We start from the raw sequence: 21631 nt of genomic DNA on the forward strand, positions 1-21631 counted from the left end.
TTCACCAAGACTGTCTGAACATCACTACCAAAGCTATGCTAGTCGTATATTATTTTGTTTTTTTAATTCTTCATCCTCATTGCTGATGTATTACAGATGTCCCTCTTTCCCTTTCTCGTTGCCCATCCACCTGGCTCCTGTCCCACCCCAGGCCTTCTCCACACTATTGTCTGTGGCCATGGGCTATGCAGGTAAGTTCTTTGGTTATCTCTTCCGGCCCTCCCTCCTCCTTTCCCTCTGAGATTTGTCAGTCTCATTCATGTTTTCATGTCTCTGGGTTTATTTTGTTCATTAGATCCCACATATAAGTGAGGTCATGCGATACTTGTCTTTCTCTGCCTGGCTTATTTCACTTAGCATAATACTCTCCAGGTTCCTCTATGCTGCCTCAAAGGGTAAGAGATCCTTCTTTTGTACAGCTGCATAGTATTCCATTGTGTAAATGTACATATCTTTTTTATCCACTCACCTACTGATGGGCACTTGGATTGTTTCCAGATCTTCGCTACTGTAAATAACACTGCTATGAACATAGGGGTGCATATATTCTTTCTTACTGGTGTTTCAGATTCTATTCTTTTAACTCCTACTTCTTCCCATTAAGTACTACAGTGGCTTTTCATCAAATACAAGCTTTTCAAGGTACTCACTGGCACTCTTATCTATTGCCATGTATTCCAAGTCCACCTTTAGAGTGTTTTCTGAAACATACTCATATATGCATAACCCATCGACACAGACAACAGGGTAGTGAAGGCCTGGGTGGGAAGGGGGTGGCGGCTAGAAAAGGTCAATGGCGGGAAAAGGGGACATATGTAATACTTTCAACAATAAATATTTAAAATGAAAAGTTCAAAAGATGTAAAAATAATAATTATATACTAGTAGTTTAAGCTTTCTAACTTTGTCTCCCTTGCCTAATGAGCATTTCCTATTAAGATAAATGTTGTAAATTACTAAGTTGTTCAATTGTTAAGATTTTGAACACATTCAACATTTATTGATTGTATACTGTGTGCCAGACATTGTGTCCGTTAGGTACTGAACTAGCTGTTTCTACTATGAGAAGAAAAATGAAAACAACTGACTCCAGAACATGTTAGAATGTTGCTTTATTTTTTAACTCTTTTAGGTTGATGTAATACTGACCTTTTGATAAGATTTTCATTCAATCAGTTATTTTTCCTTGTGTTTGTATTATCTACTGCTTTCTTAAGTTTGATTTTGAGTACCTGCAGGGACTACACAGCAAAAACTTGAATATTTACTATATTCACTACAAGTCTAGGCAAAGATGATCAAGACATGATAGGAATGTCATTGCTTCTTAAAATGTTTTGTGTGTGTGTGGCCAAAAGAATAATTTTCAGTGTGGAGAATTAAAGAAATTTAGATTCTTTCTTTTTCTTTTTTTTAATATATTTTATTGATTTTTTACAGAGAGGAAGGGAGAGAGATAGAGAGTTAGAAACATCGATGAGAGAGAAACATCGATCAGCTGCCTCCTGCACATCTCCCACTGGGGATATGCCTGCAACCCAGGTACATGCCCTTGACCGGAACCGAACCTGGGACCCTTCAGTCCGCAGGCTGATGCTCTATCCACTGAGCCAAACCGGTTTCGGCTAGATTCTTTCTTAAATGTATCATGTCACCTGGCCTTTGTGATTTTTTATCACTTGATAGTATCATCACTGGAGCATTTATCAAGTCCATTGTGGAAGGTACTACTTTGCTTAATGATGTACAAAAATAACTACATAGATATGTTATTTTTCAGGCCAGGCAACTTTGAAGATGTATAGACAATAAATTAATAGACCTTTAGACACTCTCAGCAAATGTTTTCTGTAAAGGGGCAGCTAGTAAATATTTCAGGTTTGCTGGCCACATGGTCTCTGGTGCAACTACTCAACTCTGCCATCACAGCATCACAGCAACCGCAGACAATCCAGAAATGAAGGAACATGGCTATGCTCCAGTAAAACCTTAGTTATATAGAATGAGAGTTGAATTTCATAAAAAGTATGGGCCATGAAATATTCTTTTGTTTTCAACCACTTAATAATGTGAAAGGGCCATACAAGAATAGGCATAAGGCCAGATATGGCTGTAGTTTTCCAACCCCTGGACTAACATACAGGCCAGTTTTATGACATTCACTCTGAAACATGCACAGGATTAGCATTTTAGTGCAAGGGTATATGTCAGGTGTCGAGACATTACAATGGTGGCCGATAGCATACTTCTTTACTGCAATTTTTCATAACGTTCTTGTAATAAAAGACCAAGAAGAGACACTAGACTGAGAATGCAGATAACCAGAGCTCCACTCTGAAATCTGGAGCTTGACAAGGTAGCATCTTACTGTTGAAGTGTTCTCATTTGAAAAAAGGTATTTGTCAGAGAGTAATAAGCAAGCCCGTGGTAAATATTCAGACAAGTTTGCAGCATGCATTCTCAAACTATAAAGCAGTTTGTAAAAACTACTTAAAAGTTACAGCAAGTTGTAGCAAAAATCCTATATAATAAAACCCTAATACACAAATCAACTGGTCGCTATGATGCCCACTGACCACCAGGGGACAGACGCTCAAGGCAGGAGCTGCCCCCTGGTGGTCAATGTGGGAGCGCCACTCAGCCAGAAGCTGGGCTCACTGGCAAGCACAGCAGCAGTGGCAGCGGGAGCCTCTCCCGCCTTCATGGCAGTGTTAAGGACCCCTGGGGGGTTCCAGACTGCAAGAGGTTGTGCATTGGTCCTCTAGTTTTCTATAAATACTGAGGAAAAATGTTCTAGAAGCTAGGTGGGAAAAAGAGTGCAGACATTTTCCACGCTTTCACTTCTCCTAATTCTTAGGTAGCTTAACCTGTCCTCTCAAAATAAAATGGGCATGCCTTTTATATCTTTTTTCCAATTATAGTTGACCTGCAATATTAGTTTCAGGTGTACATCATAGTGGTTAGACGTTTATATATTTTACAAAGTGAGTCCCCCAATAAGTCTACTACGCACCTGGCACCATACATATTTATTACAATATTATTGACTATATTCCCTATGCTTTTTTTTACATACCCAGGACTATTTTTATAATTGGCAATTTGTACTTCTTAATCCCTTCACCCAGCCTCTCAACCCCCTCCCATCTGGCAACCATCAGTTTGTTCTCTGTATCTGAGTCTGTTTTGTTTATTTTATTCTTTAGATTATACATGTAAGTGAAATAATATGGTTTTGCTTCTCTCTGACTTATTTCACTTAGCATGATGCCCTCTAGGTCCATCCATGTAGTCACAAATGTTAAGATTTCATTCTTTTTCATGGCTGGGTAATATTCCATTGTACATATGTACCACATGTCTATTGATGGGCACTTAGGTTGCTTCCACATCTTGCCTATTGTAAATAATGTTGCAATGAACATGGGGTACGTATATCTTATCTAGACTTAGTCTTTCCTCAGATGTTACCAACTCAGTGGCAAAGTAAGTAACCTTGATTTTTAACAATTAATCAAATTAGGTCAACTGTTCTCACTTATTTATCCAAAGATTATCTCAGAGGAAACAAATGTCCCAAATGCCACATTTTTCAGAAATATGGTTTCTTCAAAACCACAGACCCAGTTCAAATCTTTGCCTCTTTACCAGAGTCCTGGAAAGTAAGGGAAAAGGAAGCAAGGAGAAAGTAACAAACTTTCAATTCTTCTGCTTTTATTTTCTCTTTATACAACAGGTAGGCAGCCCTCAATTCTAATTCAAACAATTAGAGGAATTTAACTACATGGCCCAGCGTGCTCTGAGGTCAGTGAAGGATGGGAGACATCAACTCTTTTAATACTTTTTCTTCTCCCTTTTACAGGCAGGACGTTTCATGCAGACACAGCATTTTAACCTAAACCACAAACCAGCAGGGCAGGAAGACTTTAATTTTCACAACTAGCCTTTCTAGTACAAACTTCCTAGGTGGTCATATTACATCTTTACATACCTAGATCCTACAGAAATGCCTGGCCCATAGATGCACTCAGATGTTTAGGCTAAGCTTCAACAAAGGCAAAGATAGTATTTTACTGGTTCACTTCTATAAACTCTGCAGACTGAGGTACAAGTTCTCTGGAGAGGCTATATGTTTACTTTAAGCAAGCATGACTGACTTGGCTGCAAAATGAGCAAGCCCCCTGTCACAGTAACATATGGCTTGCAGCTTATCTGATCCACTATTTTTATGGGGTAAACTTGAGTAGCATTAATTTCCCCATGACCTGATAAATAAGCATATGGGATCTAGGAAGTCCAATTATTTAGAAACAGGTGTTCATAGTGTTCTCTCCCAGGCATACACAAAGTAAAGAGGATTTAACTATTGTGCATTTGCCAGTGTATTCATATAAGTAGAATTAAACGATGCTCCTAATTGGTATACTTAGGGAGTATTTAATTAGGGTGAGTTAGTCATAACCCCAAATCTCTCAATCTTCAAATTATAGCTAGAAAAATCTACTGGATTAATTTGAATATTTTCCCACAATTTTAGCTCATTCAGCCTATGATGACCAATGTAATGGTTTAAAATTAGTAACCATGATATATATCCATGAATAACCCAAAACACTGTAGATACTCAATATTTCAATTTCATAAAAAATGTAGTAATTTACAAAAATATGAATGCATACCACCTTTAAGAAATATCTAGTAAAAGAGTTAATATGTCCATTTAAATAATACCTAGAACTAATCAAGAAAGTCACTTTCAACATTAGGATGAAGTTTTAAAATATATTAAGTTTGAGAGTAACTAAGGAATTATATACCTACAATGATTGGCAGACAAATGTTTAGTACATATTTGGTCAATGAGAGTTAAAAAAATTTCACCACAAAGAGCATTGCTTAATAGCACTTAATCCCCAGGAATCAGAGTTTTAGAATAGTTATTAATCTGAATTTAATAGGCCAAGTGTTTCCTAGGTCTTAACAGTTAAAGCAATCTCGTTGGTTAAAGTGTATAGTCATCATAATTAAAGCATCAAATCTCTTCTGCTCAAATCTTAACCAAGACCTCATGTCAGATGTTCGTCTCTCACTGCCACTACTGGATCCTTCTGTGGGTCTTCTCCAACCAGGACATAGTCTAAGAGCAAAGCTGAAAAGTGAGGGTTGAAAAGAGGAAATTCTATGGCTGTCAACTATTTCCACTTAATTGCTGGTCAAAATGAAGAGGAGCTTTAAGCACACACGGACCAAATACAGTGGCATCCAGGACCAGCGTGATCTCTGAGGCTTCACAGATCATCAGCAGACTTCCCACCTGCAGTTAATAAGGGGGATTTTTTAGAAATTTAACTTTAGTAGTAATCACACTTCAAAGGCATGTTTAAAAATTCCCTTTTATAGGAGCCATTTTCTCCATAGGCCTGACTGCTCAGGCTTAAATCAAATTTAAGGACAGTGAAAATAGCCATAGAATGTGACAAGAGGGTCTGTGTGAACGTAGTGACTTAACCTGAGAAGAACAAGGGGAAAGAGTGACCTAATAATCTGTCGAGGTTGTGATGCTGTCATGCAGATTCTAGACAGCTGCTTTCAACTGGACTACAGCCACATGCAGGCTGCGACAGCCAGCTAGAACAGCATCCAAGTTCCACCATGCAATACGAAGTAAGTTAAGATGCTACAGAATCTAATGCTATGAAGGAAAAGGCTAGATTATCTCCTGTCTCAAAGTAGTGGATCCCCCCCCCCACCCCGCCCTGCAAACTAAGGATAGACTAGATAACCAGTAAGAGTCTCCTGACCTTGACTGTACAGTATAGTAGGAAATCCAAGCCCAGTAGGCTACTGGGATGCACTAGAAGTTCCTGAATAGAAGAGCGATGGAAATGAAATTTGGACAGTCCTTTCTATTCTGCACCTCCTGGGCTATCTACTCTCCTTTCAGTGAGGGGCACAACGCAAGTGGCTTATCCCCAGTGACAGAAAAGGCCTCTGACCCACTAATCTCGGGCGGTGGCAGAATGTAAACATAAATTTAAAAGTTTTGACAAACAAGACACATTTAGGAAGGGGGTCCCTAAAACTAACCACTCTCATCATTTTATTATAATACCTGCACATAAAAGAACATTAAAATATACATAAAAGTCTAAAACAGCCAGACCCACTTTCCAAGAGTTTTGTCTTAGAATTGAGAGGCAATTATATAGTTAGTGTTTATAAGTGTAATTTTAAGTAGACAAACCAACACCACCTTGTTGGTAGCCGACTCCCCACAGTGAAAAGGTTAGACATTGAGGACACACACACTCTCTTACCTGCCACTTCCATCTCCAAATCTGACAGCTCTAGTTTTACATTGTCGAGGTTTACTGCATTATCATTCCATTCTATAGTTGTGATTAGGACCTCTGTAAAGTGATCAGCAGATGGTAAACCACATAAATGTGGCTTTTCAGTGTTTTGATATAATAAGCGTCATTCACTGAGGAACTAAATATTGTAAAAAAACCAAGGGAAAGAAATGCAACTGCTTGGCAGACTAGACCGTAATCCAGTGATGGCAAACCTTTAGAGCTCGGCGTGTCAGCGTTTTGAAAAACTCTAACTTAACTCTGGTGCCGGGTCACATGTAGAAATTTTTTGATATTTGCAACCATAGTAAAACAAAGACTTCTATTTTTGATATTTATTTTATATATTTAAATGCCATTTAACAAAGAAAAATCAACCAAAAAAATGAGTTCGCATGTCACCTCTAGACACGCGTGTCATAGGTTCGCCATCACTGCCCTAACCACTAGGTGAAGTACGTGACAAGCCTACAGCTTCAACTCCTTCCTTATTCCCTCTTTACTGGTTTCTCCTGGGTCATCTTGGTGGCCACTGTTCTCTAGATCTCAGGGATTTTTTCCTTGGACTTTTCCACCATCACAATAGGGTGCACAAAGTAAAATTTTCTAAATCTTTGCAGAATCAAAAACCCCTTCCATTTGGCCCACAATTTAGGATTTACCTGGGTGCAAAATTATAGTTTGAAAATAACTTCCCTTCAAACTAAAGGAAATACTCATTTTTATCTAGCATTCAATATTGCTAATGGAATGTCTGAGGCCTGTTACCAGTGTAGATAACCTATTTCTTTCTTTGAACATTTCCAGGGTTTTCTCTTTACCTTTAGAAAATCTGAAGTTCAACCAGGATACCTAGGTAGAGATATTTTTTCATCTACCCTAGTTCATACTGAGGATTTGCCTGTCTTCAGCTCAAGGAGTTTTTCCTTTGTTATTTATTGGTGCTTTCTTCCTCTCAACTATCTGTTTCTGCTTCTAAAACTATTTAAAAATTAGAGGTTCTGTATCTGTCCACCACATCCCCTAACTTCTCTTTTTTTGTCTTTCTTTTTGGGAGATCCCTTTGACTAAATCAGGTGAACGGCTTGGTTTTTAGCCCTGTTCATTTTTTTTTTTTTTTTTTTAGTATTTCCAAGAAATTAAAAATGACTTAAAAGTGATTTGACTGCTTATTTTCCCAGAAATCTGTTCTTGTTTTAAAAGTGCATTACTGTCTTAAATCTGAGCACACAAATTCCTCTCTGGTCCTAAGGTGCTCATTTCCTACCAAGTCAGTTGCTCTGCTTATTTTTTCTTGCTGTTAAGTTTTCCCAAAATTCAAGTAAGACTTAGTTACTGGTTTATATTTATGAATAAAGACTAAATTCATCCTAGAGGTAATTAGTATGAGTTTCTTCTGCATCAACACAGGTATTACCCCAATGGGCCTCTAACTTAATAGAGAGAACTGAAAACAGGCACAATGTAAAGGATGGGCTATTCCATAGCAAACTTTCCATATGGTGCTGGACACGCAACAGCAGAAATGGCTGGGGATCCTCACAATGCAAAGTCAGGTGGTCTTTATCCTAGCAGTGGGCTGCTTTGGAAGTCCATCTGCTACTCCTCCCAGCGCCTGCTCAATGCAATGTCTGACGTTAGTTCGAGCTCTGCGTCTCAATGAGCAGCAGGAATCCCACACTGAGATCGCTCTACCTTTTTTAAAAACAGGTATCTTGTTTCATCCTGAAGACTAGACATCCCCACCATTTGCAACCACCATCTGCAGCAAATGCAACTCCTACTGCCAGGAAATCCTGTTACCGAACCAACATTCCTTATCTAAAAATGCTATAAAAACGAAAATCACACACAATCATACAGCATGTACTATACACACACACGCTTATGAAATGCACACACAACTATAAATCCAAATTTCAAGACATACTTTTACTTACACACTTACACACACACACACCATTCCTTGAGTTACAATCTTGCAGCTGTAACAGTGGAAAAAAATTAAACTCACAAATAGAAACTGGCAACAGCTCCAAAATCAAACACACGAAACTTGTTACTATATAAAAGTTTAAAGCTCTATGTATTATAAGTAAATGAGAATATCAAAGCCTTATGTTTTCAAAGTAAATTAAGTATCATGAAGAGTTTGGCCACATTTTTAACTACCACTTCTCACACGAAGTCATGTGAGAAATTCAGAATACTAATGAGAAAACCATAAGAAAACATTTTCAAGTTTATCTAAAGAATCCCCCTTAAAAAGTGCTAAAGTCTAACTTTACTCACATTCCAAAAAATTCCTAAAATCACTATTTCACTCCCCAGATTTTTCCAGATTTCAAAAAAGGCTCAGCCACATAAGACAATCCAGACTGTACCCTGTAGCTTTCCTATCCAGAATCATGTCATTTCCTTGCTTAAAACTATTCAGAGGTCTCCCCACCATCTTAAGGTCCAATCCAGAATCCTTAACTGCCTGAAAATCCTGCACACTCACCTCTATAGTTTCATTTAGAGCCACTCAGTTCATGTTTTCTCCCTCTTCACTTCCCTCCATAAAACTCCCACCACATTGGTCTGCCAGTTCCTCTCACATCATGGGTCTCATCTCGCCTCAGGGCCTGTGCACATGCTGTTCCTGTGCTCTGGGCTGTTCTGCTCCCTGCCCCTCCCATAGAGGTACTTGATTATCTCTTGATGACTCCTCAACGTACCATATCCTTGGGAAATTATTTCCTGGCCATAGCACTCTGACTCAGGTCCATTAGCGTCATCATGCTTGTTTTAAAGGAAAGGAAGAAAAAGAGCATGAGCTGCTATATTTATAATGTTTCTTGTACTAGACTGCATGCTCCAAACACCAGCCATTGAGTTTGTCTTGCCACTGTATCCTTAGTATCTAGCATTGTGCCTCACCAGCAAGTACTCAGTACATTTATTTTATGATCTAGCATTTAAATCATCTCTCTGATCAAGGCCTGGTGTTTCAAAAAAGGAGAGTCTACAAATTATTGCATAAACTAATTCTATTTTGTAAAGGTCACAAATAACAGACATGAACAGTAACCAAAATAAATTTTTGCTGCCATGGAGGAAATTTAATCAATTATCAGAGTAGTATGAAAACAGTAAACAAAGTATTTGGGAGAATCTCGTTTTATTTTTTCCTTATTGAGGTAAGTAACAAAATAGCATGTCAGTTATATATTCGTTATAATAAACATTTATCCTCACTGTCATAAGTTATTGCTTTGTTTTTTAAAGATTTGAGAGAAAAGAAGGGAGAAGGAGAGAGAAAAAACCGATGTCAGAGCCAAATATCGATTACCTGCCTCCTACACACTCCTACTCTGGATCAAGCTTGCAAACCAGGCATATGCCCTGGCCAAGAATCGAATCAGCAACTTTTTGGTGGACAGGACAATGCCCAACCAACTGAGCCACACCGGCCAGAGTAAGTTATTGCTTATTTTAATAAACACCTTCCTAATCATGATAGAAAGTCAAAATAAAAACTACCTAGAAACACATGAGGTAGCAACTACAAATTTCATAGGAGCACAATCTCAATTATTTGTTACTATTTGTACTAAATAACATTACCAGTAGTGAAGCAAATGCATTGGGGCTATTCTGAACATAAAAACAAAGAAAATATGTGACAGAAGCTCACAGGCATGAAATGTGACTTCTATTTCCCACATATGGGACTAATAGCAAATGTCAAGAGAACCTGTCTCTACACAAAATATTTCAGTATGGTTCCAGATTACTTTTCCAATGAGAAAGGGAATCCTTTACAAAGCTTACCTAAAATGAACTGCACAGACCAACTTTCAATTTTGTGCTCCAAATGTGACAGAGTACCTCAAGACTGGAAACATGAACTGATGGAGATAACATCTTGGGCCACGCAAGGAGAGACTGGACAGGTTCCAGGAGACAGACACTTAACAAGCTTCTTAATGTCTCAGTTCAATCTGTGCGGCTTTCACAAATGAAAAGGTCACCTTCAGAGCACTGGATTAGCCAACCACTTTCCACTTCATTGGCTAAATTTAGAGAGAAATACTCCATCATAACAACTGAGACACAAATGGAAAAGGTATCATGAAGATTTAAGAAAAACTCAATAAAGAAGTAATAACCATTCACACTTGCTTAGCATAATCCCAGAGGAGATGAGACACAGTCATAGGGAAACATGACCCAAGATAGTAATTGTGCAAGGCTACACTATTTGTGAAAACTATACCCACACTCCTCAAATGTGACCTGTCCTGATTCAATAGTTATGGACATTCAAGTATCTTAAGGCAAGATAAGCTTTTATTAACTGGCCCAAATTAACTGAACCACATATTGGGTGTTTCAAATTACTTAGATAAGCTTTTGATCATTACTTGGTTATTTAACATCCCAGCCTCATGACCTGGACTTAGCTCAGACTCTAGTCTCATTCCAATGTAGGGTATCATGTGAGCTAATGCTGTCCATGAAAGTTCTGTGAGTGTTTGTTATTTATATTCTAAAGGGGTAGGGGAAGAATATAGAAAAGCATGTCAGAAATGGAATACATCGATCTAAGAAGAAACAGAAGAAAAGAAATAGACTAACAATGTGTCTTGAATGTTTTACTATTCCTGAATAAAGTACATTCATTAAAACTTTTCAATTTGAGAGTTCTAACTCTAACTAATATTTTTATTTATAATTAGAGAAAACAGACATCCCCAAAGGAAAAAATACTATTAGCTTTCTATAAAGTATAAGTAGCTAAACGAAGAGTGTTCCCTGTATTTTTGGGGTTCATTTTCTGAATAAATAACTGCATATACATATAAAGCACTTCATATTTTTCAAAGTAATTTCACATTCAACATTTCCTGAAATCTTTCTAATAGCTCTGTGAAACCTATTCAATGTCCCCACTTACTGAGCAAAACACTAGAAACAAGTGGCATGCTTCTCGTCACACAGTTCAGTTAGGGATGAGGCATTACCGGCACTAAGTCTAACTACTAGGTCAAAACTCTCCACCATAATTAGCATTCAACACCCACAATGTGATAGGAACTATTCCAGGCACTGAGGGGAGGGGGGGGGGGTAGCGATGAACAAAACAGACTCAAATCTCCACCCTCAGACTAGCATTTTAATGAGCACCACTATGTGATTTTTCTTCTTGGCGTGGCTACTCAGATACCATTTATAACACCAAATGTTCAATTACTTTCTTTGTTCATCTAAGGAATTTAAATATAGTCAAATTAATAAATCACAAAAGCCAAACATTCGGAACTTAAAACTTGTTTGAAAGGTTATTAAGCATTGGCAATTCAGAATGAAATTGAGGAGTAGGCCCCTATCCTCAGATGCTTCCAAAAAGAAAGTAACAAATGTTAGGACCATTTTCCAAAGAGAAGAAAACAACCAAAATTTTGAGTTTTGTCTAATATTGCACATTCAAATGAGGGTTCAGTGTTGTTGTTTGTTTTTTTTGGGGGGGAGGGGGGGAGAGAAATATCATTCTAGGCTTTCTTAGTTAATTTTATACCAATGGACTGCAGATTTAGAAGTACCAAAAGATTTAACTTTATAAATTATAAAATTTTCACATTAAAGAAACCAGTTTGGAAAAGGGAAAGTAAGTTTTAGTTCCACAATAAAAAGTTTCAATTGATTTAATTAATGTTCAATTAATTTGCCCTATGAGAATTTAAGGGTAATTAATACATATCAGTCATCTGTAAGAATATATATATACCTTCCACCAAAAATAATTATCCCATTGTGACTTATACACACTCACACATACAAATACACACACACACAGTTAACCAATTTGCAAAATTGGAACTGTGAAGACAAACTTCACTTAGCAATATCTTAAAACAATTATAATACCCTTGTTATCGCCCTATAAAATTAAATATTACAAAACATGACTTACTTTCCCTCATTTTGTTCAGAAAAACAAACTTTCAGAAGATCAGGATTTTAATAAGATTTTCCTCACAGCTTCAAGACAAAACTTGAATACTTCCTGTAACACAGATCCAGTCACAATGATGTCAGATAGAGCAAGCCTAGCTAAGATCTCCCAAATAAAAAATGTAAGTAGCAAAAGGAGAGCTAGAGGTCCTTCAAGAAGTTACCATTAGCAATGACAGAATTAGAGATAATTTTGGGGGAAATGCTGCCAAATGTACCTGCATAAACTGAGCTTGACAAACCCTTACTACAGTCTGTTCCTGGAGATACATCCTTCTTAAGCAGGAAAGACAGATAATTTGTAATCAAGAAAACAGCAGAGGCTAAGTTCTAGAGTATAGGAGGGAATAAGAAAAGAATGGGATGGGATTCAAGACCAAGGAACCAGAGGGTATATAAGGTCCACCCACTCCATACACTATGGCTCCTCCTAGCTATGGCCCTTCTACACATGTTCTACAGGGAATTAACGTTTAATTTATGAGTAATTTTCTCCCCCTAAAATCAGGGGCAAATATCTAAAATATATGCTAAGAAGCAGCACCTTATCTGAAGTCCCAGGCTAATATTAAAAAAGATTTACCCATCCCTTGGTAAAACAGTGAGTGCGTATAAAGAGAGACAGAGCCCAGCCGGAGTGGCCCAGTTGGTTGAGCATCGTCCTGGGCACCAGGAGGTTGCCCATTCAATTTACACTCAGGGAACATACCTGGGTTGCAGGTTCGATACCCAGTTGGGGCATATACAGAAGGCAACCAATCAATGTTCCTCTCTCACATCCATGTTTCTCTCCCTGCCTCTCTCTCTCTCCCCCTCTCTAAGCATGTCCTCAGGTGAGGATTTAAAGGAGAGAGGGAGGGAGGGAGGGAGGGAGGGAGAGAGAGAGAGAGAGAGAGAGAGAGAGAGAGAGAGAGAGAGAGAGAACACACCAGAGACTGAAAGGATGAGTTTACCCTTTCTTCAAATCTAATCCCTAATTGCTCCTTGTCATGGCAGTGGATGGTTTTACCAAATAGTCTTTAAATTCATGGGAATGTATACAACTACTGATCATTTTGCAACAAAATGCAGTAAAATAAGTAAAAACTAATTACTTAAAATTAAACATGCCGGTGAGTGGGAAAACAATGCCACAAGCTGATACTTCAAGTGACGCCAGACTTTCTTTTGGAAGAAGGAGATGGCTAGTACGGAAAGCGGTGCAAAGACTCCACCACATCTTAAAATATTCAAAACCCAAACTGAAATTGTAACAGTAGTCATTGTGACATTGGGTTCAGAAAGAAATAAAATTTCATTTATTTTAGCAACAGCCTATAGGATAGGCCAGGTTCCCTTCTACCTGGTGTGACCCTGTCCTTGAGCAATTTATACTCAAATGAAGAGTCCTGATCTCAAAGAAAATGCTCAATAATATTTGTTCCCTGAAAATGCTGACTGTTCAAGAGAGAAATTAAGCCTAAATAAAAAAGAAAATGCTTCATTAGAGTTACTTGAAACTTCTAAAATATAGAATGTTCACATTATTTCAATTAAATATTTATACTAATTATTAATAACATTTAAGTAAACTGTAATTTGTGACATGTTAATTAGCTATCATTGACAAAGGACCCCCTAAATTGAAAGCCAGTAAGAATTCTTCAATATGAAGGACAAAATATGAGTTTTTATTTATTCTCTTACAAACCCACACTAGAATGGCAACTAAACTAAAAGTCTTCTAAAACAGATGAAGACAATAGGGAAGGAGGCCCCATCAGACTGAGTCAAGTCATTTCATTCAGAGGTGAGACAACAGATGAACATCAGGTAACAGACTTCCGTTTCAGCACTCACTGCTCTGAGGGCCCACAGTGGGGGATAAGCCAACAAGGACCTGGGAGGGCTCTGGAATTGAAGGTGCCAGGTACCACAAAGGGTAGGGATTCTAGGATGAAACCAAAACAGGACAACTGTTTCAAAGTCTATAGCAAATTACTGAAACACTTGGGCTCCCTCCCCTGCTTTCCTCAAAGATGGCTTTTATTATGTAAACTGAAACAGAAAGCTGCTAGATTTAAGTTATGTTACACAAATAACAGTACTTTACACAAAAACAGGAGGAGTAAGTGTAAAGTCAGTACACACCAGAAGGTAAAAAATTCAGTGAGCACAGGGACTTAACATCAGTTTTGATCACTGCTGTATCCCCATTACCTGCAATGGTCCCTGACACACAGGAGATACTTAATAAATATGCAGCTAAGAGTGTAGAAAAGGTTTTTTAAAAAAATCTCCAAGAAAATAGGAAAAATAAATCGATAAAAAATGAGAGAGAGAGAGAGAGAGAGAGAGAGAGAGAAAGGAATAAAAAATGGGAACAGGAATCCAGGATATTTGAGATTTGATAAAAGGAGTATCTGGAAATAAAGAACAGAGAAAACTGGAGGGGAGGGGAGAATTATAAAGAAGTAATGCTTAAAATTTTGCCCAACTTGAGTTTCCAGGTTGAATTACACACACTGACTGTCTAGCACAAAAATGAAATTTCAAAATACCAGAAAGAAATTATTCTAAAATACCTAGTGTATTTTAAATAGAAAGGTCACAAGAATCAGAAACAAGAAAGGAACAGGACTTCAAAAGCAATCCTGAAGCTAAAATATAATGGACTAAGCCTTCTAAACTCTGTTGGAAAGGTTTCTATACTGAGAAACCATAGAATTCCATACTGAGTCCAAAAACCAATCAAGTGTAAGAGTGAGGGTACAACCAAGGCACTTCCAGACATATGAGGTTCTCCCATGGATCCTCTATTCTCTCCTACTCCCCCAAAAAGCAACAGGAGAATATATTTTACTAAAATGGAATATAAGGAAAAGGAATTCTCTCCAGCAAGGAGACAGGTGATACAGCACTGAAGAGAGAAGAAGGAAGGCCCACCATGACAGCTGTGTACAGGGCCACAGAGAGCCAGTTCAGTCTAGAGTAAGAAAACACAGGACACTACCAGGAGGAATAGTGTTTTTTAAAAAAATCGGCTTTGCCCTAGTTGGTTTGGCTCAATGGATAGAGCATTGGCCTGAGGACTGAAGAGTTCCAGGTTAGGATCTGGCCAAGAGCACATGCTGGGGTTGCAGGCTTGATCCCCAGTAGGGGACATGCAGGAGGCAGCCAATCAATGATTCTTTCTCATTATTGATGTTTCTATCTCTCTCTCCCTTCCTCTCTAAAATCACTAAATATATTTAATAAATAAATAAATAAACAAACAAACTTGGCTTTATATGTCCAACTGTACAAAGGATGCCTCATTTGGAGAGTCTGGGGATAAATTAATGACAAAGACCAAAAAATCAAGTAAGTGTCTTTTTACAATTAACTCTAGGAAAAACAGAAAGTTAGATGAGAAAAGAAACATAATGATAAACTATTGTGTGGCTTAGATGTGACTATTTCTATCATAATCAATTGATGCAGCCTAAAATTAGTAAAAAGCTACATGGGAGGATATGTTAAAAAAAAAAAATAGTACCATATTGGGGAGGGAGGGTTGTTAAAAAATTAAACCTTCACCACCCAAAGCAGAAAGCCAATGGATAATGTTTAAAATTTACAACTCAAGCAATAGCCATATAGGCATGGAATTTATAAAGAGGCAAACAACAAAATAAAAACAAACAGCTTTTATTGTTAATCCTAATTGGAAGATTTTTTCCCCCATTGCATTTCAGAGGGAGAGTAGAAGGTGGGGAAGCGGGGGAGGAAGGGAGGAAGAGAGGAAGAGGAAGAGGAAGAGGAAGAGAGAGAGAGAGAGGTGAGAGAGACATCGATTGGTTGCCTCCCACACCCACCCCAACTGATACTTGAAACCCAGGAGAGGTAGGTGCTCTTGACCAGGCATTGAACCTTCGACCGTTCAGTACACAGGCTTATGCCCTAACCAGTGAGCAACACCAGCCAGGGCCAAATAGCTTTTGTTAAGTAATTATATCTAGGTAATAAAACGGAATGGGAGGATGGGGTAGGAATTTGCTATTTTTCTTAAAGTACCCACAAGACTAATATTTCTAAACTACAGACATAATGCTTTATAAAATATAAATTTCAAAAAGAGAAATTCAACCATTGATTACCTATTCTATGGGGTTACTTCTTATCTCATATTGGGATTATGGATCTTTGGAACAAAAGCATTTAGTCTTAGAGCAAAAGAGGATTTACAAATTTAGCAAAAGACTAATTTTGGTTTTGAAATGCTAGTTCTCTGCTTAACTTCAATTAAACAAAATTTAAATAAATAACATCATGAATAAAACTCTAGCTTTCAGTTCATTTCCCCATAACCTCACAATTCTGCTTTAGCCCCTAGTCAATGAGTGGAAAATCAGATAATCAGGCACTTAGTCTAAATTCTCAAAAGCCCTCAGCAATCAGGATTATTTACATCAAATTTAAGAAAAGCCTCTCCCCTATTGAAAAAAAAAAAAAAAAAAAAGAGTGTATGTCAATGTACCCGATATGCAAATAGTCTGAAGGGCCCAAATCCAATCTGTCTGTTTTTGTAATACCCACCAGCTAAGAATGGTTTTAACACTTTTTAATGCTTTAAAAAAATAAAAATATTATTTTGTGACACATGAAAAAAAAATTCACATGAAATTCAAATCTCAATGTCAGAAGGTAAAGATTTATTGGAACACAGCTGTGTTCGTTACTGTCTGCATCTATGGCTGCTTTTCTAGTGATGGCAAGGACTGTGGGGCTGCACAGCCTAACCTATTACTATCCGGTCCCTTTCCGAAAAGTCTGTGACCCCTGAGCTAAAGAACTCTAGTTCTAAATTTTATTTTAAATAAAGTTAAGACACATTCATGTTTTTTAAAAATGTACATCTAAAAAGTCCTTGAATCAAGGATAAAGAAATTTAGGGATGAGCTAAACAACCTTGAAAGGGAAACATCCAGAGGGATTAAATGGTGGCTTAGGGTCATGCAGGTAAAAGGGAACAGAATCAAGATTAGAGTCTTCTGACTCTGAGAGCTGCTCTCTTAGATAAGCATCTGTTGCCAAAGTTTTAACCCCAATACTCCTTTGTTCCTATTCCACTCTTCAACTTTCTATTACTAAATAACTTATTTCACTTTAAAATGTTAATAAAACATGCTTTTTAAATTTGATCTTCCCCAAATATTTAAAACAGACTGAAATTTACCTAATGACTGTGCCAAAAAACAAGCACACAAAAAACACAGTTGAGAATACTGGTTAAGGACAGTCTTCGGCACTGGGGACACCCAGGCTCTTATCTCTGCCCCCAGGGTATCACTCTGGCCTCATAATCCCCCAAATTTCTCTAAACTTCACTTTTCTCACCTCTAAAAGTGAGGAGAGTACCAACCGCAGTTGAGTGGGGTGGGACTGAATAAAATAAAGATATGAAAAACTTAATGTTCTATCACAGAATTAAGAGCTCAAGAAATGTTACCTATTATACTTTGTCTTATCATGTCCAAATATTTTTATAATCATTCATTATCCCTGAAGAGTTTCATAGGCACTGTTCTCAAACTGCAGTGCCCATAAGAGCCACACTTGTGAGCTTGTCTATGCCGATTCCCTTGGCCCTACTCCCAGCTACACTGATTGTTTAGTCTGGAAGAGGCAGGAATCTGCATTTTCTTTCATTTTAATTGATTTCAGAGAGGAAGGGAGAAGAAAAGAGAGCTAGAAAACACCAATGATGAGAGAAAATCATTGGCTGGCTGCCTTGCACACTCCACACTGGGGATCAAGCTGGCAACCTGAGTATGTGCCCTGACCAGGAGTCGAACCGTGATCTCCTGGTTCATAGGTGGATGCTCAACCACTGAGCCATGCTGGCCAGGCAGAAATCTGCATTTTCAAACTCAAGTTGACAATTGGAGGCAGGTAGTCCATGGGATAGAAATAGTGTTCCTAGATAATGAATCAGATACTGAGAAGTTAAGAGACAATCAAAAGCCTAAATAATCACAGCTTTAATTAAGTAGTCTACTTAATCAAAGGCGCTGAGTACTACTCATTTCTTTTGCTATTTTTCTTTTTACAACAGTCCTAATTTTTTTTTTAATTTAAACTTGTGTTGGGCTCCATAAGTTAATTAATGCTACATATAATACAAGATTATTTTCCTATTTATGAAGGTTAGTACTTCCAGTTAAGGAACTCAAAATGGTCAGTACTCACATCGAATGAATCTTCAGTTTTCTATCTTGGAATTCAGCCACACAACCTTGTTACTATCCCCAGAGAATTTAAGACTGACCCGTTTTAGTTATAGTATATTTTCAAACAGAAAGAAAAAAAAAAAGTGTATTTCTACTGTACAATACAAACTAATACAAGCTAAAAATCTGGCTAAAAAATAAACACAAAACTAAATATATTCTATATTAAGAACCCCTGATGTGTAATACATGTGAAGTGCATGCAACAGCCACACCTCAGGGCAAGGTTTTTCTATTTAAGTATCTATTCCAAAATCAGCAAAAACAGAGTTGACAGTAGCGAGAGTCTAAGAATGTAAAGGTATCAGTTTGCAATTACCTTGCTCCAGTCTATGGCACAGGGAGCGCCTTGCTGCTTCCATCTCCGGAGTCGGATTATCTAGGACGTGTCTACACCACTGCAAAGGGCTCAGGGATTTTTCTGATGATGAGAATGTCTTTGAAGACCCAACGTATAACCTTAAAAAGAGAAATCTACATTATAGGTATTATATAGGTATGTAGAGAATACCTGTCTTCTAGAGAAAAATAACACGTATTTATTAACAATCTCTACCAAAACAGAACTCACATTTGATTAGTTTAAATACCAAAACTACTTTTTAACAGACAAACATCCCCAAGTAGAATGGGGATGCAGATTGGTGGGAAGGACTCCAAAAACTGTGAAAATATATCTCAGAGTCAGAGATTGGAGGCTTTTGTTATTGAACTAACCTTGAACAGATACCAGGATGATCTGACTACCTCACTTTTCCAGAAAGAAACATTTTCATCTCTTTCTTGGCAATAGAATCTTACATGAACTTGAGCTAATGTATGTAAGCATGACATAGCAAACAAAGCAAATTTTATGTGCTTTTTACAAGTGAATGTCAGTTGTTTATTCATGCTCTCAACCTTCAAATAATCAGAAACTTCTCTAGTCAAAGTCTATTCTAAATTTGGTAAGTGCTTCATTCTTATTAAAGCCAAACAAACAGCTTTTGAATGTATCTTAGGAAGAGTTCCCTTCCAGCATCTATACCATCCTATATAATAAAAGGCTAATATGGAAATCAACCGAACAGCAGAATGACTGGTTGCTATGACGTGCACTAACCTCCAGGGAGAAGACACTCAACAGAGAAGCTGCCCCTTGGTGGTCAGTGCGCTCCCACAGCGGGAGCGCCGCTCAGCCAGAAGCCCTGAGCCCGGGCTCACGGCAGGCGAGCACAGCGGCGGTGGCGGGAGCTTCTCCAGCCTCTGTGGCAGCGCTAAGGATGTCTGACTGACGGCTTGTCTGAGGGCTCCCAGACTGTTAGAGGGTGCAGGCTGGGCTGAGGGACCCCACCACCAAGTGCACGAATTTCATGCACCGGGCCTCTAGTTACATAATAATGGGTAGGACACAAAATAACAAGGAGGCACTATAAGTTAAAACAAAGATTTCCTATCATTGATATACTGGGCTAAGGTAAATTTTAGAATTTCAGTGATAGGGTTATATAAAAAGTTTTATCTTGAGGATTAACCAATAGTTAACTTAAAAAAGAAAGAAAATTATAATCACTAATAATTGACCTTATTTTGTAAAGCTGCTTCTAATTACAAATCTCATTAAAGTAATATTCCACAAAGTTACCATAATTCTAATGAGTGCACTTTCTTGAAATAACACTTCATTATTCACTCTTTTACTGTTTATAGTCAGGACTCCCACCTACTAGAGTAATTTATCAGTTGTCCAAGATGGTTGGGGAATATACTGTTCATTGGTAAATTATTCTTTTAAGTCAGGGATGGGCAAACTTTTTCTGTAAAGGGCCAGCTAGTAAGTATTTAGGCTTTGTGGGCCAGGCTCTGTCACAACCACTCGACTCTACTATTGCAGTCCAAAGACATCATAGATGATATGCAAATGAATAAGTTCCTATAAACTTTACCCATACTCATTAAAAGCTGATTTTCAGATGTCATGAAATAGGATTCTGTTGATTTTTTTTAACTATTTAGTAATATAACAAATATTATTTAGTCAGTCTCCAGGACGACACTGGCAAGGAGAAAAGGGAACCCTAGTGCACTGTTGGTGGGAATGTAGGTTGGCGTAGCCATTGTGGAAAACAGTGTGGAGTTTCCTTAAAAAATAAAAAATAGAACTGCCTTTTTACCCAGCAATCCCACTTCTGATTATATATCCTAAGAATCCCGAAATACCAGTCAGAAAGAATATATGCACCCCTATGTTCATAGCAGCATTATTTACAATGGCAAGATCTGAAAACTGCTTAAGTGCCCATCAGTGGCTTAGTGGTTGAGTGTTAATCAATGAACCAGGAGGTAAAGGTTTGATTCCTGATCAGGACACATGCCTGGGTTTCAGGCTCCATCCCCAGTCGGGGGTGTGTAGGGGACAGCTAACCAATTATTCTCTCTCTTCATTGATTTTCTATCCCTCTCCCTCTCCATCCTCTCTCTGAAATCAATAAAAACATATTTTAAAATACATATTTTAAAAATCGGTGGTACATTTACACAATGGACCAACTGCTATAAAAAAGAAGGCACTCTTACCCTTTAAGACAACCTGGATGGACCTGGAGATTATTATGCTAAGCGAAATAAGCTAGCCAGAGAAAGACAAATACCATATGATCTCACTAATATATGGAATCTAACAAACAAAACAAACTGATGAAAAACATAGAATCAGAGGCATGGATACATGGAACAGACTGGCAAATGTCAGAAGGGAGGAAGGTGAGGGAGACTGGATCAAGAAAGGTGAAGGAATTAGCTGAAGAACACATATGCATAGCCCATGGACACAGACAACAGTGCGGTGAAGTTCAAAGGAGGGGAAGGGGGCAGGGGCTGGATAGAGGTGGGCAAAGGAGGGGAGAGGGATGGGAGACATCTGCAATAGTGTCAACAATAAAAAATTTAAATAAAAAAAGGAATAAAGTGAGTTTCTTGTAGGCAGTATAAAAAAAATAATAATGTAAAAATTTAGCTGACCAGCCATATAAACCAGGCAGCAGGCCC

General features: G+C 37.9%; 1 protein-coding gene across 2 annotated transcripts in view; it reads right to left on the reverse strand.

The window, feature by feature from the left end:
- SLAIN1 (SLAIN motif family member 1) overlaps positions 1 to 21631 on the reverse strand; it is a 55229-nt gene that overhangs the window by 20698 nt on the left and 12900 nt on the right. For both annotated transcript variants that reach the window (XM_036300757.1, XM_036300756.1), the window contains exon 2: positions 18924 to 19063. In XM_036300757.1, the coding sequence (XP_036156650.1) occupies positions 18924 to 19063 (140 nt within the window). The remainder of the gene's footprint in view (positions 1 to 18923; positions 19064 to 21631) is intronic.

The sequence above is a fragment of the Myotis myotis genome, unplaced genomic scaffold, assembly GCF_014108235.1.
Source record: "Myotis myotis isolate mMyoMyo1 unplaced genomic scaffold, mMyoMyo1.p scaffold_m19_p_3, whole genome shotgun sequence".
Taxonomy (NCBI): domain Eukaryota; kingdom Metazoa; phylum Chordata; class Mammalia; order Chiroptera; family Vespertilionidae; genus Myotis; species Myotis myotis.